The sequence below is a fragment of the Melanerpes formicivorus genome, unplaced genomic scaffold (assembly GCF_026170545.1).
Source record: "Melanerpes formicivorus ecotype bairdi unplaced genomic scaffold, bMelFor1.0.p_v2 SCAF_169, whole genome shotgun sequence".
Classification (NCBI taxonomy): domain Eukaryota; kingdom Metazoa; phylum Chordata; class Aves; order Piciformes; family Picidae; genus Melanerpes; species Melanerpes formicivorus.
Window position 1 is genome coordinate 543791 of NW_027142521.1, and position 16207 is coordinate 559997.

Genomic DNA, 16207 nt, shown 5'->3' on the forward strand with positions numbered 1-16207 from the left:
GATCACCAAGTCCAACCCAGAACCCTATTCTACAAGGTTCACCCCTAAATCAGATCCCCAAGCACCACATCCAAGCCACCTTTAAACTCATCCAGGCTTGGTGACTCCACCACCTCCCTGGGCAGCACATTCCAATGCCTGACCACTCTTGCCATGAATTTTTTTTTTCTACTGTCCAGTCTAAACCTACCCAGTGGCAGCTTGAGGCTGTTCCCTCTTGTTCTATCACTAATGACCTGTGAGAAGAGACCAGCACCAGCCTCTACACAATGTACTTTTGTATAGTTGTAGAGAGCCATGAGGTCTCCCCTCAGCCTCCTCTTTTTCAAACTAACCATCCCTAGCTCCTTCAGTTGCTCTTCGTCAGATTTATTCTCCAGGCCCTTCCCCAGCTTCCTTGCCCTCCTCTGCACTGGCTCCAGCACCAACACATCTTTCTTGTATTGAGGTGCCCAAAACTGAACACAGCACTCAAGGTGTGGCCTCCCCAGAGCTGAGTACCAAGAGGACAATCACTTCCCTGCTCCTGCTGGACACAGCATTTCTAATCCCAGCCAGGATGCCATTGGCTTTCTTGGCCACCTGGGCACTGCTGGTTCATACTCAGCTTCTTGTCCACTAGAACCCCCCAGGTCCCTTTCTGCCAGGCAGCTTTCCAGCCACACTGCCCCAAGCCTGTAGCATTGCCTGGGGCTGTTGTGACCCAAGTGCAGGACCTGTTCTTGCATTTTCAGTTAAGATCTTGTTTAAAAACAAAGTTGCAATTAGCTTCATGCTGTCACAGGATTTCACAGGGTTACTCAGTCCATAAATAACTCTGTAACACAAATATAAAGAAGGATTTGTGAACCTTGTCTGTTACTAATATTTCTTAATGATCTACATCTGTGACTGACTGGTTTATGTTTGGTTCATGTTAATGATTGCACACACAGCTGGCAATGGATGTCTTGCATTAAAAAAAATGTATTATGATCTGTAGGAGATGCTAGCAACAGCCAGAGCAGTCAGACATAATCTTTATGTGGTAGCTGAACTCTTCACTGGGAGTGAGTACCTTGACAATATTTTTGTCAACCGCCTGGGAATTTCCAGCCTGATTAGAGGTACAATAAGCAGTTGAAAATTACACAGGGTTGGTGTGTACTGTTTGGAGTTTTTAATGTGAAACTAACATTGGTATGCCTTTTTTTTTCCTACCTGTTTTTCTTACACATTCATGTTGTTTGCTTGTGCAATTACCTTTTCTTCTTCATGTTCTATTGAACTTCTCCTGCGCTGTGTGCTGATTCTTGATTTTTTTGCTTACATTTGTGTGTCCTCTTCTGTCTAACAACTTTATTTGTTCCTTAATTTTGCCTTTCCATTTATCTTTGCTGCATGGCATTTTCCTATTGTCCAATCCCTGCCTAGCTTTGAAACTTGTCCTTTTTTGTATCTACCTTTCCCCTTTCTGTGGCTTTTTTGGCTGTGCTTTTTGCAGTACATGCTGGACACAGCTAGAAAATCGCGAGCCGATTTGTATGTAGTGGCTGAACTATTCACAGGAAATGAGGAGCTGGACAATATCTTTGTGAACAGGCTGGGCATTAGCTCCTTAATAAGAGGTAGGCTTGTTGTGTGTGTGGTCTCTTTCCAAAGAGAGGTTATAGGTGATGTGCTTTTTCCAAGGAAAAGGTTTCTTCCGGATGATGCTCTTCTGATTACATGGAGAGAGTGAAATGCAAAGCACAGGTTTTGTATTGTGACTTTTTGGGTACTGAGCAAATATACAGTACTAGGTATTAAAAAAAACAGAAGACATCCTGCATTAGTTTACAGAAGGGTAAATATCATAGTATCAGTCAGGGTCGGAAGGGACCACAGGAATCATCTAGTTCCAACCCCCCTGCCATGGGCAGGGACACCCCACACTAGATCAGGCTGCCCAGAGCCTCATCCAGCCTGGGCTTAATCACCTCCAGGGACAGGGCCTCAACCACCTCCCTGGACAGCCCATTCCAGGGCTTCACCACTCTCATGGTGAAGAACTTCCTCCTCACCTCCAGCCTGAATCTCCCCACCTCCAGCTTCATTCCATTCCCCCTAGTCCTATCACTACCTGAGATATTTTGTTCTTATTCTAGCAATAGAAGAAGAAGTTGTAGCACAGTTCTGCTATGCAAGTGCTGCATCATGTCTGATTTCTGTTGCATGGATTTCGAAAAGCATGTGAAAGAGAGTTTCAGGTCTCTGCTTTTTTCTCCCCTTTCTACCTTGATGTATTATAGTAAATGGAATACTCCCCAAGTTGTGTATCCACGCTGCAGAATACATTATATGTGCTTTCCCAATCTCTAGTTTCGTTGTTGAACACACCAGAATAACAAGTGTAAAATGCTGCGTTGATGTCTTTGTGCATGCTGTACCCTGTGGTATTCTTATGCAAACGCTTACCGATGTTGTTCTTTAGAGGCAATGACTGCTTACAATAGCCACGAGGAGGGAAGGTTGGTTTATCGTTTTGGTGGTGAGCCCGTTGGCTCTTTTGTTCAGCCGCGGTTGAGGCCTTTGATGCCAGCTATTGCTCATGCTCTCTTCATGGATATTACACACGATAATGAATGCCCAATTCAGGTGAGCACCTGAACAGAGAAACCAACGCTTGCAGTCAATGTGTTTTGAACTGATATTTCTGAACCATGGGAAGGCTTGATGCAATCTGTATGGGGTTTGTGAGAAATATTTGGAGGGGGTGGGGGCAGAGGGGGAGACCTTCAAGTTTTCATTCAGATAATAAAATTTTATAACAAGTTCTTCTGATGTGGAAGATTTTTGTCTTCCCAGAGAAAAAGACTTTTGTCTTCCAAAAGAAATATAAAGCTACTAATGAGCTGGTTTGATTCTTTCATTCCAGCTACTATAAGTGGCTTTGTCTCTGCTTGTTAACTTGTTCTCCTGAGCTCTTGCTGTGCAGGAGAGAGTGAGAGTGAGTGGTAGGCATTGGAGTACTTATTATTGAGGATTTCTCTTAAGTTGCTTTGGTTAGTGCATTTACGGTGAATTTTTAATGATGGTTTTTGGGTTTTTTTTACTAATTCTTTTTTAATTGAGAAAATTATGATAAAAGAAAAAAAAATTCCTCTGGTAAACTGAATCTATCTTCTTGTTTCACTTTTTATTACCTCTTTGCTTTTTGACATAGCACCGATCTGCGTATGATGCTCTTCCTAGTGCAATGATTGTTTCCATGGCATGCTGTGCCACAGGAAGCACCAAAGGCTATGATGAGCTGGTACCACATCAGGTATGTCCACCATTGAATTTCTAAGTTAATTTATAAAATGTAAACTTTTATTCTTCTTCTAGGACATAATTTGCCTTGCTAATTGGTAGACTGCAAATCAGGGATATGACAAATGGGTGCAGCGTGCCATCTGGGCAGATAACTCCTTGGTCAAGTAAGGGCTGGGGCATCTCCTTTATAAGGAAAGGCTGAGAGACTTGAAACTGTTAAGCCTGGAGAAGGGAAGACTAAGAGGGAATCTTCTTAATACCATAGAATTGTCAGGGTTGGAAAGCACCCCAAGGGTCATCCAGTTCCAACCCTCCTGCCATGGGCAGGGCCACCTCACACTATATCAGGTTGCTCAGAGCCACATCCAGCCTGGCCAGAAAAACCTCCAGGGATGAGGCTTCTACCACCTCCCTAAGCAACCTGTGCCCGTGTCTCACCACCCTCATGGGGAAGAACTTCTTCCTAGCATCCAATCTGAATCTACCCATCTCTAGTTTTGCTCCATCCCTCCAGTCCTATCATTACCTAACACCCTAAAATGTCCCTCCCAGCTTTCTTGTAGCCCCTTTCTGGTACTAGAAGGCCACAATAAGGTCTCCTGGGAGCCTTCTTCAGACTGAACAGCCCCAACTCTCTATCTGTCCCATAGCAGAGGAGCTCCAGCCCTCTGATCATCCTCGTGGCCCTTTCTGGACACGTTCCTGCACCTCCAGATCCTTGTAACAGGGGCTCCAGAACTGGATGCAGTATAAATATGTATAAATATTGAAAGGGTGGGTGGCAAGGGAATGTTGCCAGACTCTGTTCAGTAGTGCCCAGCAACAGGATGAAAGGCCCCAGACACAAACTGGAACACAAAGGGCTTTGTCTCAATATGAGGAAAAACTTCTTTACTGTAAAGGTAAGACTGAAACAGGCTACCCAGAGAGGCTGTGGAGTCTTTTGCTCTGGAGATTTTCCAAACCAGCCTGGATGTGTTCCTGGGCAGCCTGTTATGGGTGACCCTGCTTTAGCAGAGGGGTTGGCCTAGATTATCCCCAGAGATCCTTTCTAACCCCTGCCATTCTGTAATTCTATACAATATCTTTTAGTGTCATTTAAGTGAAATTCCAAGCAGTTTACTAACAGCCATGACTTTTGGATTGCCCAGTTTCATATCAAATACGAATTACTATGTAGTTGAGACTTCTACCTGTGTTGGTTTTGGTTGTTTGTTTTGTTGTGTGTGTGTGTTTTTGTTGCATTTTTCCCCCAGAGAGTTAATATTTGCTTAACTTTTAATTTCTTTACAGATCTCTGTGGTATCTGAAGAAAGGTTTTACTCAAAATGGAATCCAGCAGCACATCTGAGTCCTGGTGAAGTTAATTTCCAAACAGGAATTCTAGCAGGAAGGCTGGCCATAAACAGACTGCATCAGGAGCTGGGGGCTAAAGGCTTTAGTCAGGCAAGAAGTGAGAGTAATGCTGCAATTTGTCCATATTCATGTTCTGAGTGAGCACATTTGCAATGTCTGTCTTTTCCAGGTGTATGTGGATCAAGTTGATGAAGATATAGTGGCTGTGACAAGGCACTGCCCTAACACCCATCAGTCTGTTGTGGCTGTAAGTCGAACTGCCTTCAGGGATCCTAAAACCTCCTTCTACAGTAAAGAAGTACCTGAAATGTGTATCCCAGGTAATCAGATTTCTTTTCAGGAGATGGCAGGTGTACAAAAATATTTGAAGGTGTTCCAAATACATACTTGGGGGCCTTGGGGTCGGTTGCTGTTTATTCTGTGTTACACTGGGAAAAAAAGACTAACATCTCATCACACTAGTCTGTTACTGCCATTGAGTGTTCTTTTAAATGACTATTTCTGTAGTTTTAAAGTATGTCTTAAGAAACAACCTCCTAGGGCATAAGTTAATATGAAGATAATATGTAGTTAATTACAGACCAAACATAACAGTGAATATGCAAAGTGTTTACTTAATATACTTATTATATTTGTGAAGAGAAGCTTTCCAAACTTGCTTTTTAATCACAGGATTGTCAGGGTTGGAAGGGACATCAAGGATTGTCTAGTTCCAATCCCCCTGCTGTGGGCAGGGATGCTTTCCACTACAGCAGGTTGCTCAGAGCCACATCCAGCCTGGCCTGAAAAACCTCCAGAACTGAGGCTTCCACAACCTTCCTGGGCAACCTGTGCCAGTGTCTCACCACCCTCATGGTGAAGAACTTCCTAACATCCAGTCTGAACCTACCCATTTCTAGTTTTGTTCCATTCCCCCCAGTCCTGTCACTCCCTGACACCCTGAAAAGTCCTTCCCCAGCTTTCTTATAGGCCCCCTTCAAAAAATGGAAGGCCACATAATACTATGCCTTTCAGTGCTCCATTGAAATCCCACCTGAAGTGCTACAAGGCTTCATAGGGAGGATGTGACTGAGAAGAGTCAAATGGTCCTAAGAAAAAAAGAATAATCACATTTTCTTACGTGTCATGGCATTAAAATGCCCTTGACACTGCTTGTAGTGGCACAGCTCCTGTTATCATATAATGGTCCAGGCTGGAAGGGACCTCCAAAGGTCATCTAGTCTGACTTCCCCACAGTCAGCAGGGACATCCCTGACTAGACCAGGCTGCCCAGAGCCTTATTACTCTCTACAACTACCTGAAGGGAGGTTGTAGACAGGCGGATCGTGATCTCTTCTCCCAGGCAGCCAGTACCAGAACAAGAGGACACAGTCTCAGGCTGTGCCAGGGGAGGTTTAGGCTGGATGTTAGGAAGAAGTTCTATACAGAGAGAGTGATTGGAATGGGCTGCCCGGGGAGGTGGTGGAGTCGCCGTCATTGGAGGTATTCAGGGGGAGACTTGATGGGGTGCTTGGTGCCATGGGTTAGCTGTTTAGGTGGGCTGGATTGGTTGATGGGCTGGACACGATGATCTTGAAGGTCTCTCCCAACCTGGTTTATTCTGTTATTCATTGAGCCTCACCTTGAATCTCTCCAGGAACTAGAGCTTGGAAGAACTTAAATAACTGAAGAGCCCTTTGAGTGTGTATATGTGTCTGTTTTAGTCATTTACAAGTGGCTGCAAGACTTGTGTGCATTAGTTTGCAAATTGCTAATAGGATAGACAAAATCACAGTATTTGAATGCTAATAATATGTTGCTACACCTGGAAGATAAACCATCTGTAGCTGCAGTTTGGTAACCAATCTGATGCAGTCTTCTGTATGCTCCTCAATTTAAGAAGGACAGAGATACTTGAGTGTGTCCAGAGAAGGGCACCAAGGCTGGAGCACAGCCCTATGAGAGGAGTCTGGGGGAGCTGGGGCTGTTTAGCCAGGAGAAGAGTAGGCTCAGGGGAGACCTTATTGCTCTACAACTACCTGAAAGGAGGTTGTAGCCAGGTAGGGCTTGGTCTCTTCTCCCAGGCAACCAGCACCAGAACAAGAGGACAGAGTCTCAAGCTGTGCCAGGGGAAGTTTAGGCTGGAGGTGAGGAGAAAGTTCTTCACTGAGAGAGTAATTGGCCATTGGAATGTGCTGTCCAGGGAGATGGTGGAGTCACTGTCCCTGGAGGTGTTCAAAAAAGGATTGGATGTGGCACTTGAAGCAATGGTTTAGTTGTCAGGAGGTGTTAGGTATTAAGTAATAGGTTGGACTTGATGATCTCTGAGGTCTTTCCAACCTGGTTGATTCTATGATTCTGGTACAGAGCTGGTAATTAGCAAAAGGCATGTTGTATTTCACTAATTGTTGACTGATTTTTATGGTTAATTTATTACAAAATTAGAGTTGCAGGTTTAAGTACAGCAGAGCCAATGGCACAGGGTATTTAAGACAATTTCCCACATGTTTTGGCACCCATTTGGTTGTTCTTCAGCTGTACCACAGAGACTTGTGTTTCAAGTAATTAATTCCTTATATAAATACATCTATTTGTATATGTTTGTTTTAATTCTGTGTTTTGCTTCATATTTTTCTAAATAACAGCTTTACATTTAGAGTATCTTAACAGCTGCAACCTGGTTTAACTTTTCTTAGGAAAAATAGAAGAAGTAGTGCTTGAGGCCAGGACTGTTGAGAGAAAAGCTAAACCTTATGAGAAAGACAGGTGTTTTATAAATGGCTTGCCTAATTTCACAATGGAGCTCAGTGAGCACATCCAGGTAATTGGCTTCCTTCACCCACATCCTGATGCAGCATTTTGTAATGTGTGGTGTTTTTATGTTAGCAAGGTAATGCTGAATTTCAGTTGCAAATGTGTTTTCTTTCCTAAGGTTAAAGACAGCAAAATCATAAAGCAAGCTGGAACTGCCATAAAAGGGCCAAATGAATTTGTCCAAGAAATAGAATTCGAAAGGTTAACCCCAGGAAGTGTAATAGTTTTCAGGTATGTTATTGTAATTACTGGGTGGCTATATTACAGGATCACAGGATGTTAGGGGCTGGAAGGGACCTCTGGAGATCATTGAGACCAAACCCCCTGCCAGAGCAGGACCATAGAATCCAGCACAGGTCATACAGGAATGCATTCAGATGGGTCTTGAAAGTGTCCAGAGGAGGCTCCACAACCTCTCTGGGGAGCCTGTTCCAGTGGTCTCTGAACCTCCTATGTTGTAGTTTATATCCATTATTCCTATCACAGGGTGCAGCTGAGCAGAGCCTGCCCCCTCTCTCTTGACACCTAGCTCTCACATGTGTGTAAACATTTATTAAATCCCCTCTCAGTCTTCTGTTTTCCAGACTGAAAAACTCCAGGGCTCTCAGCCTCTCTTTATAGGGAAGTGTTCCAGTCCCTTCATTCTATTCTATTCTATCACCCTGGCAGCTCTCTGGGATGATTAATTACAGTAGAATTATCGTAGTATCATAGTATCAGTCAGGGTTGGAAGGGACCACAAGGATCTTCTAGTTCCAACCCCCCTGCCATGGGCAGGGACACCCCACACTAGATCAGGCTGCCCAGAGCCTCATCCAGCCTGGGCTTAAACACCTCCAGGGACGGGGCCTCAACCACCTCCCTGGACAACCCATTCCAGGGCTTCACCACTCTCAGGGTGAAGAACCTCCTCCTCACATCTAGCCTGAATCTCCCCACCTCCAGCTGCATTCCATTCCCCCCAGTCCTATCACTACCTGAGATCCTGAGAAGTCCCTCCCCAGCCTTCCTGTAGGCCCCCCTTAATTATAGGATTCTTTATTTTAAAACCTAAGAGTAGGTATTGTAAGTCTTACCTTTCTACAAGCTGTGCATTCTGATTTGCAGGGTCAGCCTTGACCCAAAGGCGCAGGAAGCTGTCGGTGTGCTCCGCAATCATCTGATCCAGTTCAGCCCTCATTTTAAATCTGGAAGTCTTCCCGATGACCATTCAGCACCTATATTAAATACCTTATTTTCTTCGTAAGTGTCCTTTAAGTTTCTGAACTAAGAGAGCTACAGTAGGAGCCAAGGAACAGCCTGGAAACCTAAAGTGATCCTTTGAGCTTGGTTTGAGTTTTCGGGTGTTTCTGGTGGGTTTGAGATTACCCCCCCCCCAACTAATTGGAAATTTCCCCCAGAGTAAGTTCCCAAAAGAAAAACAAACCCAACCAACCTCAGAACTGGGAAGCAAAATGGAAGTTCTATTTACAAAAGGTAAGCTGAAATCTGGAAGTATAAAATGCAATGAATATGTACAAAATATATTTACATACATTTACAATTCAACAATTGGAAGCCCCTGACTGCCCCTAGGCAGTCTTGGGGGGCCCTTAGTAGCCTCTTCCCTTCCCTCCCGTTCCTTCCAGGTACCTCTCACACAGTAGTCCAAACAGATTGTCCCTGCAAGGCCGCAGAGAAAGAGAAAAGTTGCAAGCAAAAGTGACAGAAGAGGGAGAGAGGGGGAGAGAGAGTGTAATGAAATGATCTATACCTATCCCTTGTTATTGTTCCATGTCCAAATTTCCTTTTTACTCTGAGTCTATGGAAAATCACTACTCTCATTTTGCAGTTAGGAGCTAGGCTGAAGTTCCCCCTTCAAACCACAGCAGTGTGGTTTTCTGTTGGTGTGGATGTTTTTGGATCATCCAGGCTACAATCAAAACTTCGAGATACTCTTTTGATATGTATAATACTAACCGAGGGTTAATGCTTGAAATCTTCCCAGCCTGCTTTGTTCATGTTCTGTGTGACTGTTGCTTGAAGTGGACTTAGTAGCAGAGAGTGTTTGTCAGTGTTGGGTTTGGGGTTTGTACTCAGTACTGTGTTTCTAAATAAATACTGAGACATCTAAGCAAAGCATCTTGGAACATCTCAACAAACCATGCTCTTAATTTCCAAGATTAATTGGTGAAAGAGCTGTGTGTGTTTAATTATTTTAATGCTAGTCTGAAACCAGAATTGATTAAACCACAGCTGATTAGGAAAGCCTTTATCCAGTTCCCCACTAATGTTGCTTTTGGGGTTTGAACTTTATTTTATTTTCTCTCCACTCTGTTTTCAGCATTGCATCTAAACTAACTTTGGCTGACCTAAATCAAGTCCTGTATAGATGTGAGGCAGAAGAGCAAGAGGACGGCGGAGGTTGTTACAATATACCAAACTGGTCACCACTGAAGTATGCAGGCCTCCAAGGTAACAGATGGGGCATTTTTCATTCTTTCAAGAAGAAAAGCAAAACAGAGCTGCACAATCTAGATCATACCATAGGGCTATTTTATGACTAGTGCTGGGTTTTGGATAAAACCCAGGAAAATCTTTCCTTCTGACAGTACTACTAATCAGTGCTGTACCCAGGAAATCCCATACACTAAACCAACACCTGGCTCTCTTCATATTCTGGGCTTCAATATTAAGTTTCAGTATGTTTTATAACCAGTGCCCTTGCTTTGAAAAAGATAAAATCAAATCAAATATATAAACCTCCAATGAAAAGTCAAGTTAATTAAACCCTAGACATTACTAGATTATGGAGAAGTGTCCATCATTTATCAAATGTATGAATTCTATTATGCTAGTTATTCCATAGCAGTTTTCACAACTGTCTAGGATCTATGCTGAGGAAACAACAATTGAGTTGTATCCTAGATCAAGAGATGTAATCTAGCCACATCCAGTTAAAAGAGTTTGTTGCTGTGTAACTTTTCTTCTTGAATGTTAATTCCTGTTTATGGTAATCGTAGAATAGTCTGGGCTGGAAGGGACCTCCAAAGGTCAATCAGTCCAGCCTCCCCGCAATCAGCAGGGACATCCCAACTAGATCAGGTTGCCCAGGGCCTTGTCAAGCCTCACCTTGAGTATCTCCAGGGAAGGGGCCTCAACCACCTCCCTGGGCAACCTGTTCTGTGTTCCACCACATAATGAAGAACTTATTCCTAACATCCAATCTAAATCTGCTCTTCTCTAGTTTGAAGCCATTGCCCTCATCCTGTCACTGCAGGCCTTTGTAAATATTTTCTCTCTATCCTTCTAATACAGAATTGGGTTTGTATCTTCAGGGTTAATGTCAGTGATGGCAGACATTAGGCCAAAGAATGATTTGGGTCACCCACTTTGTGATAATTTAAGATCTGGAGACTGGATGATTGATTATGTCAGTAATCGTCTGATTTCACGTGCAGGAGCCTGTGCAGAAGTGAGTATAATTACTTCTTTGGTAACTCTAGTTTATTTCTTGGTCAGTCACTGGTATGTTTTTAAATTCAGTCCTTCTGTAACATTTCTTGTCTAGGCAGTTTCTTCTAGGAGACTAAACCAAAAGTTCTTCTCCTCAATCCTGCTTTAAGAACAGACAGCAAAAGGGAAGCAAAATATGTGTGTGTCATGGAGGGGTTGTTAGCTCTTGCAAAAAAGCCTGCAGTGGTCCTTCCCTGTCTGTTTACTTTTCCTCAGATGAATATGAAGTTGCCATTTTTATTTCTTTTAAATACTGTTAAAAGAGGGCCTAGTTACTGCTAAGGCACACATGATGGGGATATAGTTAAGACGTCCCAGGAAGTCCTTCACAGGTCTCCTGGATCCAGAGCTACAGTCATTTTCACGAGTGGCCATACATAATTTAGCCTTCCAATGTTTTTTCCTGTCCCTAGTCTCAAGCTTCATCTCTTAATCATGTCTTTTTGAGCACTGATAAACCTCCTTCCCATGCTTAAGTTCTAGTGATGCCTTTTGAATTGCACCTTTCCTTTACTACTGTGTTTCAATAACTTCTTTGTGATCATTTAATCATTTTTTCCTGCAAAACTAATAAAATACAATCTCTTTATCTCAATGATATTATTGCCTCTTTATGTCATAGTAGAGACACAGTACAGAAATTTCCCTACTGTTGTTCTTAGAGTTCATCTTTGTTAGTTGTAATTTTTAAGTGGGAGGGTACAGCAGTTTCTACCACAAGTTTCTAGCATGTACAGCTTCTTAGGCATGAATGGTTGCCTGCCAGTGGTGCTGTTAGTAACTGAAGATAACCTCAACTTTGTGGTGATCAAGCATAATTTGAGTGCAATGGATGCGTAGAAACTGTGACAAATACTTTAACTACATGGATCCTTAGAGCACTGGGTTTGGAATCCTAGCATGATCAAGTTGTAATGATGTTGTATCTTACTAGGTTGGGAAGTGGTTGAAGGCCATGTTTGTCTACCTAAAGAGAATTCCACGTTACCTCATCCCATGTTACTTTGATGCCATATTAGTGGGTGCATACACAACGCTTCTGGATGTGGGATGGCGTCAGATGTCTAGGTATGCATGATATATCAAAGCTAGAAGAGGCATCTGCATGCATTTATCTAGTTCTTTACTTTTATCTGTTGGAGAATGTGATTTGATTTTCATATCCATCCAGTGTAAAAGGGTAAAATTCATAGTGAATATCAAATCCATCTTCTAACAGAGGTGCTTTAGGAGATAGAGAGTTCAGTTATCTGTCCAGCTTATAAATTTATAGCTGCTGGTGGTGTTGCATAGTAGCCCGAAGAAACCTTAAGTAAGCATTTCTCTGCCAGGCTTTGGAAGCATTTTTTGCTGTAATTTTAGTGCAACTGCACAGAATCCTTGAAAGTCAGGGGGTGAAAAACCAAGCCAGGTTTGACACAGCTAAATATCTTCCATTATCTGAGCACTTTGCTTAGCTCTTGAAATAACTGGGTGATCCTCAGTGTCTTCCAAGATGCTGCTTGGAAAGGGGGAAGGGAGATTGGTTTAATGTAGCTTTTATTCTAGCTGTGAACATTCTGAACAAACCAGTGCTTTATAAAACTGCAGAGGTTAAAATGGGAATGGAATTTGGTATGGCTGTGAAATCATGTGGGAAAGTAGTCTATTTTATGGGGGGGAAGGAAAAAAAAAAGCTCAAAGATGAACTAGTTCAGAATGCAGGTTGCATTACTTGAGACAATGTGTTAATTGATTTATTGATTGACCATTTCTATATAAAAGAACATACAAAAATGTGATGACTGAAAAAAACCCACTGATTAGGATCTGACAGAAACTTTTCTTCATAATGAAATACCTTTCACCATGTCCTTAAGGTCTTGTCTGTATGTAGGCATTGAGTAAACCAAACCAAACCAATTTTCTTTTCTTTCCCCTAGAAGTATTTGGCATTAAAAAGATGAAAATGTAAGGCTAACATTAGGTACCCATTGTGGGGGGAGTATACAGAATTAATTAATGCAAAGTAACTAAATTAACTCCTTGTTGGTCTATGCTTTATGCATAGTAATGAAAACCAGTCTTCTATAAATGAAAAAGGATACATTTCATGGGCTGATACTGCTGAATGTGAAGCTCTTTAATCCTGTTGCATTACAGCTTTGTGCAGAACGGATCAACGTTTGTAAAACACCTTGCCATGGGTTCAGTCCAGCTGTGTGGGATAGGAAAATACTCTTGTCTGCCAAATCTCTCTCCTTCCTTACATGATGTTCCCTACAGACTGAATGAGATTACAAATGAGAAAGAACAGTGTTGTGTTTCCTTGGCAGCTGGTAAGTGAGGACAACTCTGAAAAACAAACAACAAAAAAAAAAAGGTCTCCCAAAAGAGCTGAACTGTTTTTAGTAACTGTATTAAAATTGACTTTGTTGTGCTTGGGATCCATATGTCAGCAACCCTGCATAAAATGGAGGTAGCAGTTTTCCTCAGTTTCCCCTTGTGTTTTAATTTGTGTTTAATAGGAAGTTTTGTCTGGCAGTACTTCTTGTGGACAAGCCATTTTGTTACTGCTCTTGGGGAGCTTGTAAATACTTACATCCACTTTTATCAGATACGAAGATCCATGAGTACATTTTCTTCCTTTCCAGAAGACTTGCTTGAGATAAATATACTTAGCACAATAGATTTAGTTTATCTATTTTAAACATGAATTTAAGAAACTGATTGTAATGAATTACAAGGGTGAATTTTTGTTGTTTTCAAGTTCTCATACAATGAAAGAATCATTAGCAGATCAGGACACCACCTAATCCAAAACAGACTGCAAAAGGAAAGAGCATAAAAGCAGTCAACAAATAGTGTTTATGCCTCTGAATGTTCTGCCAGCATTTGGCAGTCTTTAAATTGGATGCTTTGCCATGTCAGAAGTATTAATCTCTCTGTCCAGTGGCTTAGAATACATTTATTTTTGTTCTTAACTGGCCCATTTATTTTCTGAAACCATAGAAACTTTTATCATCCACAGATTCCATGGCATCTGTCTCATTGGCGTGTTTATTGCCTTTTCTTTTGCTGTCTGTCTTTCTGTCATGGAATTCTACCGCTTTGAGTTTCTGGTTTCTAGTAACATTCCATTTGCCTACCTCAGTGTTACCTAGAAGCAGAGGCACAGTGTTCCAAGTTAACAAGATTGATTATACTAAAGGATGTGGTCTTAAATATTCCTTTCATATACTCACTGCTATTTGTCTGAGATTTTTTTTAGCTCTTACTTGGATTGTCATTCTCAAGTGCTGTTACATAATACAAAATTATGGAGGTATGGAGGCCTTGTTTGAGTAGTAGCAAACAGTAGGTGGTAGAAGTTAAAACATTCTATCAAGCATGCACAATCACCTGCTGTTTCAAAACTGCCGTATGGATTTTCCTGTTTGAGATGAAGAGAGTTAATCCATGGAAAACCAGACAAGGGTGGACCTTACTGTTCTAATGGGCATGCTGTATCAGTCAGGACCATTCTTAAAGTAACATGTTACAGTGTTTGCAGTTAGAGCTGGTTCTAGAAGCTGGAGGAACACAGAAGCAGGATTCCTTTTGTAGTGGCTGAGAATAGTTGTGGGCTGAAGAAATTCATAGCTCTTCCAGTCTTCCCTTTACACTCCTGAGATGGCACAACTCTCATACAGAAATAGTTGCCAACAAAGCTTTACAGATCTTGTCAGAGTGCTGCCTTTTCTTTGTTCCTTTTCTTTCTGCCGCTTTTACAAACAGAATGGCTGAAATTACATAGCATGGTAATAAAAATGGGGCTGTGATTGATAGGAGAAAGTGCTGCATGATATTGACATTCTGGAAGGTACTCTTCTAAAATGAGAATTTACTTCATTTTATCAAGAACTTGGGCTAGAAGATCGTTTGAATAGCTTAATCTAGGGGGGGAAAAAACAACTATAAAGGTGAATTTATCTTTACCTCTGGTGGTTATTTTGTCCATACACGTGTGCTTGGGGATTTCAGCCATTTCAGTAAATGAAATGAACAGTGGCATTTCTTTTTAGGTTTACCTCACTTTTCCTCTGGAATTTTTCGCTCCTGGGGAAGAGACACCTTTATTGCACTGAGAGGTCTAATGTTAGTTACTGGGCGCTATCTAGAAGCAAGGTAAGGCTTACTCTTAGTTCTTACTGGTTTCGAAGGCAGCCAGGAAAAACGCCTGCGCTCAAAACTCGAGGTGGCACAGAAGCTGTCAGAAACATCTGCTGTGCAGTATAAAAACTTCACTGGCCCTAGGTGGATTTGGGAGTTCTCTCTAAGTGGAATTAAAAATCCTGTTCAGATTTTTCTCCTTTGCTTTCGTAGCACTGGGATCGAGCTGATGTTGTGTACAGATAATGTAGTTTTAACCTCTGCTGCACTACTGCCTGTCCTTAAACAGTGCTTGGTGTGTATTTGCAGCATTGTTGCTAAGCAATAAGTTCACAATTATTTATTTTAAAGTTTGAAGAGATTATTTTAATCAGAATGGTATCATTGCCTATGTACTGTGGGGGGTTTGATTTATTTTCTTCTTGTAACTGCTAGCATTTGTCTAACAATTGTAGGTTGTTACAATCTGCTATCTGTTTAACCTGACAAATGAGCCAGATATAAGCCATGTCTATTGATTTGGTATTTCCATCAACCTTAGTTTGGGTGGAGCTTGCCACATGATCCAAGCACAAACATTAGTGCTAAGATGCTGGAGCCAGGCTCTGCTTGGTGATGCCCAATGACAGCACAAGGGGCAATGGTGGAAGTTGAGCCCTAGGAAGTTCCGTGGAAACATGAGGAAGAATTTCTCCCTGTGAGGGTGGCAAAACACTGGAACAGGCTGCCCGGGGGGTTGTGGAGTCTCCTTCTCTGGAGATACTCAAAACCCATCTGGATATATTCCTGTGTGATCTGCTCTAGGTGCTCCTGTTCTGGCAGGGGAGGCTGGACTGGATGAGCTTACAAGGTCCCTTACAGCCCCTAACATTGTGATTAGCTGTTGAAAATTAGCATGTACTTACACTGTTGTACATTTGGCCAACTATTACCTTTGTCATGAAGTAAGATCTGCAGTCTTCTACTATGTTTAGATTCCCTTCTAAAAATACCTGGAATCCATGTTTTCTGCAAGGTACATGGAACGGTTCTCAAATGGAACTTCTCATAACCTCAGTTGCTGTCACCTTTCTATATTTTAACAGGAAATTCCCATCTACTCCTGTCCCCATTCTACCCCTCCCATCAGAACCAGGGTAATCATAAACAATGTCAA

The 16207-nt window shown here is 42.1% G+C and overlaps 1 protein-coding gene across 5 annotated transcripts in view; it reads left to right on the top strand.

Annotated features, from left to right (window-relative positions):
* The window catches only part of AGL (amylo-alpha-1, 6-glucosidase, 4-alpha-glucanotransferase), a 49213-nt gene that overhangs the window by 19082 nt on the left and 13924 nt on the right, over nt 1–16207 (top strand). For 4 of the 5 annotated variants that reach the window (XM_068169181.1, XM_068169180.1, XM_068169183.1 and 1 more), the window contains exons 13-25: nt 1484–1607; nt 2453–2616; nt 3185–3286; nt 4570–4722; nt 4802–4952; nt 7308–7432; nt 7544–7656; nt 8533–8667; nt 9749–9879; nt 10743–10879; nt 11855–11988; nt 13063–13238; nt 14964–15066. In XM_068169181.1, coding sequence (XP_068025282.1) covers nt 1484–1607; nt 2453–2616; nt 3185–3286; nt 4570–4722; nt 4802–4952; nt 7308–7432; nt 7544–7656; nt 8533–8667; nt 9749–9879; nt 10743–10879; nt 11855–11988; nt 13063–13238; nt 14964–15066 — 1748 coding nt within the window. Of the gene's footprint in view, nt 1–982; nt 1107–1483; nt 1608–2452; nt 2617–3184; nt 3287–4569; nt 4723–4801; nt 4953–7307; nt 7433–7543; nt 7657–8532; nt 8668–9748; nt 9880–10742; nt 10880–11854; nt 11989–13062; nt 13239–14963; nt 15067–16207 lie in introns of all 5 variants that reach the window. The other variant, XM_068169184.1, reaches the window with a different exon arrangement.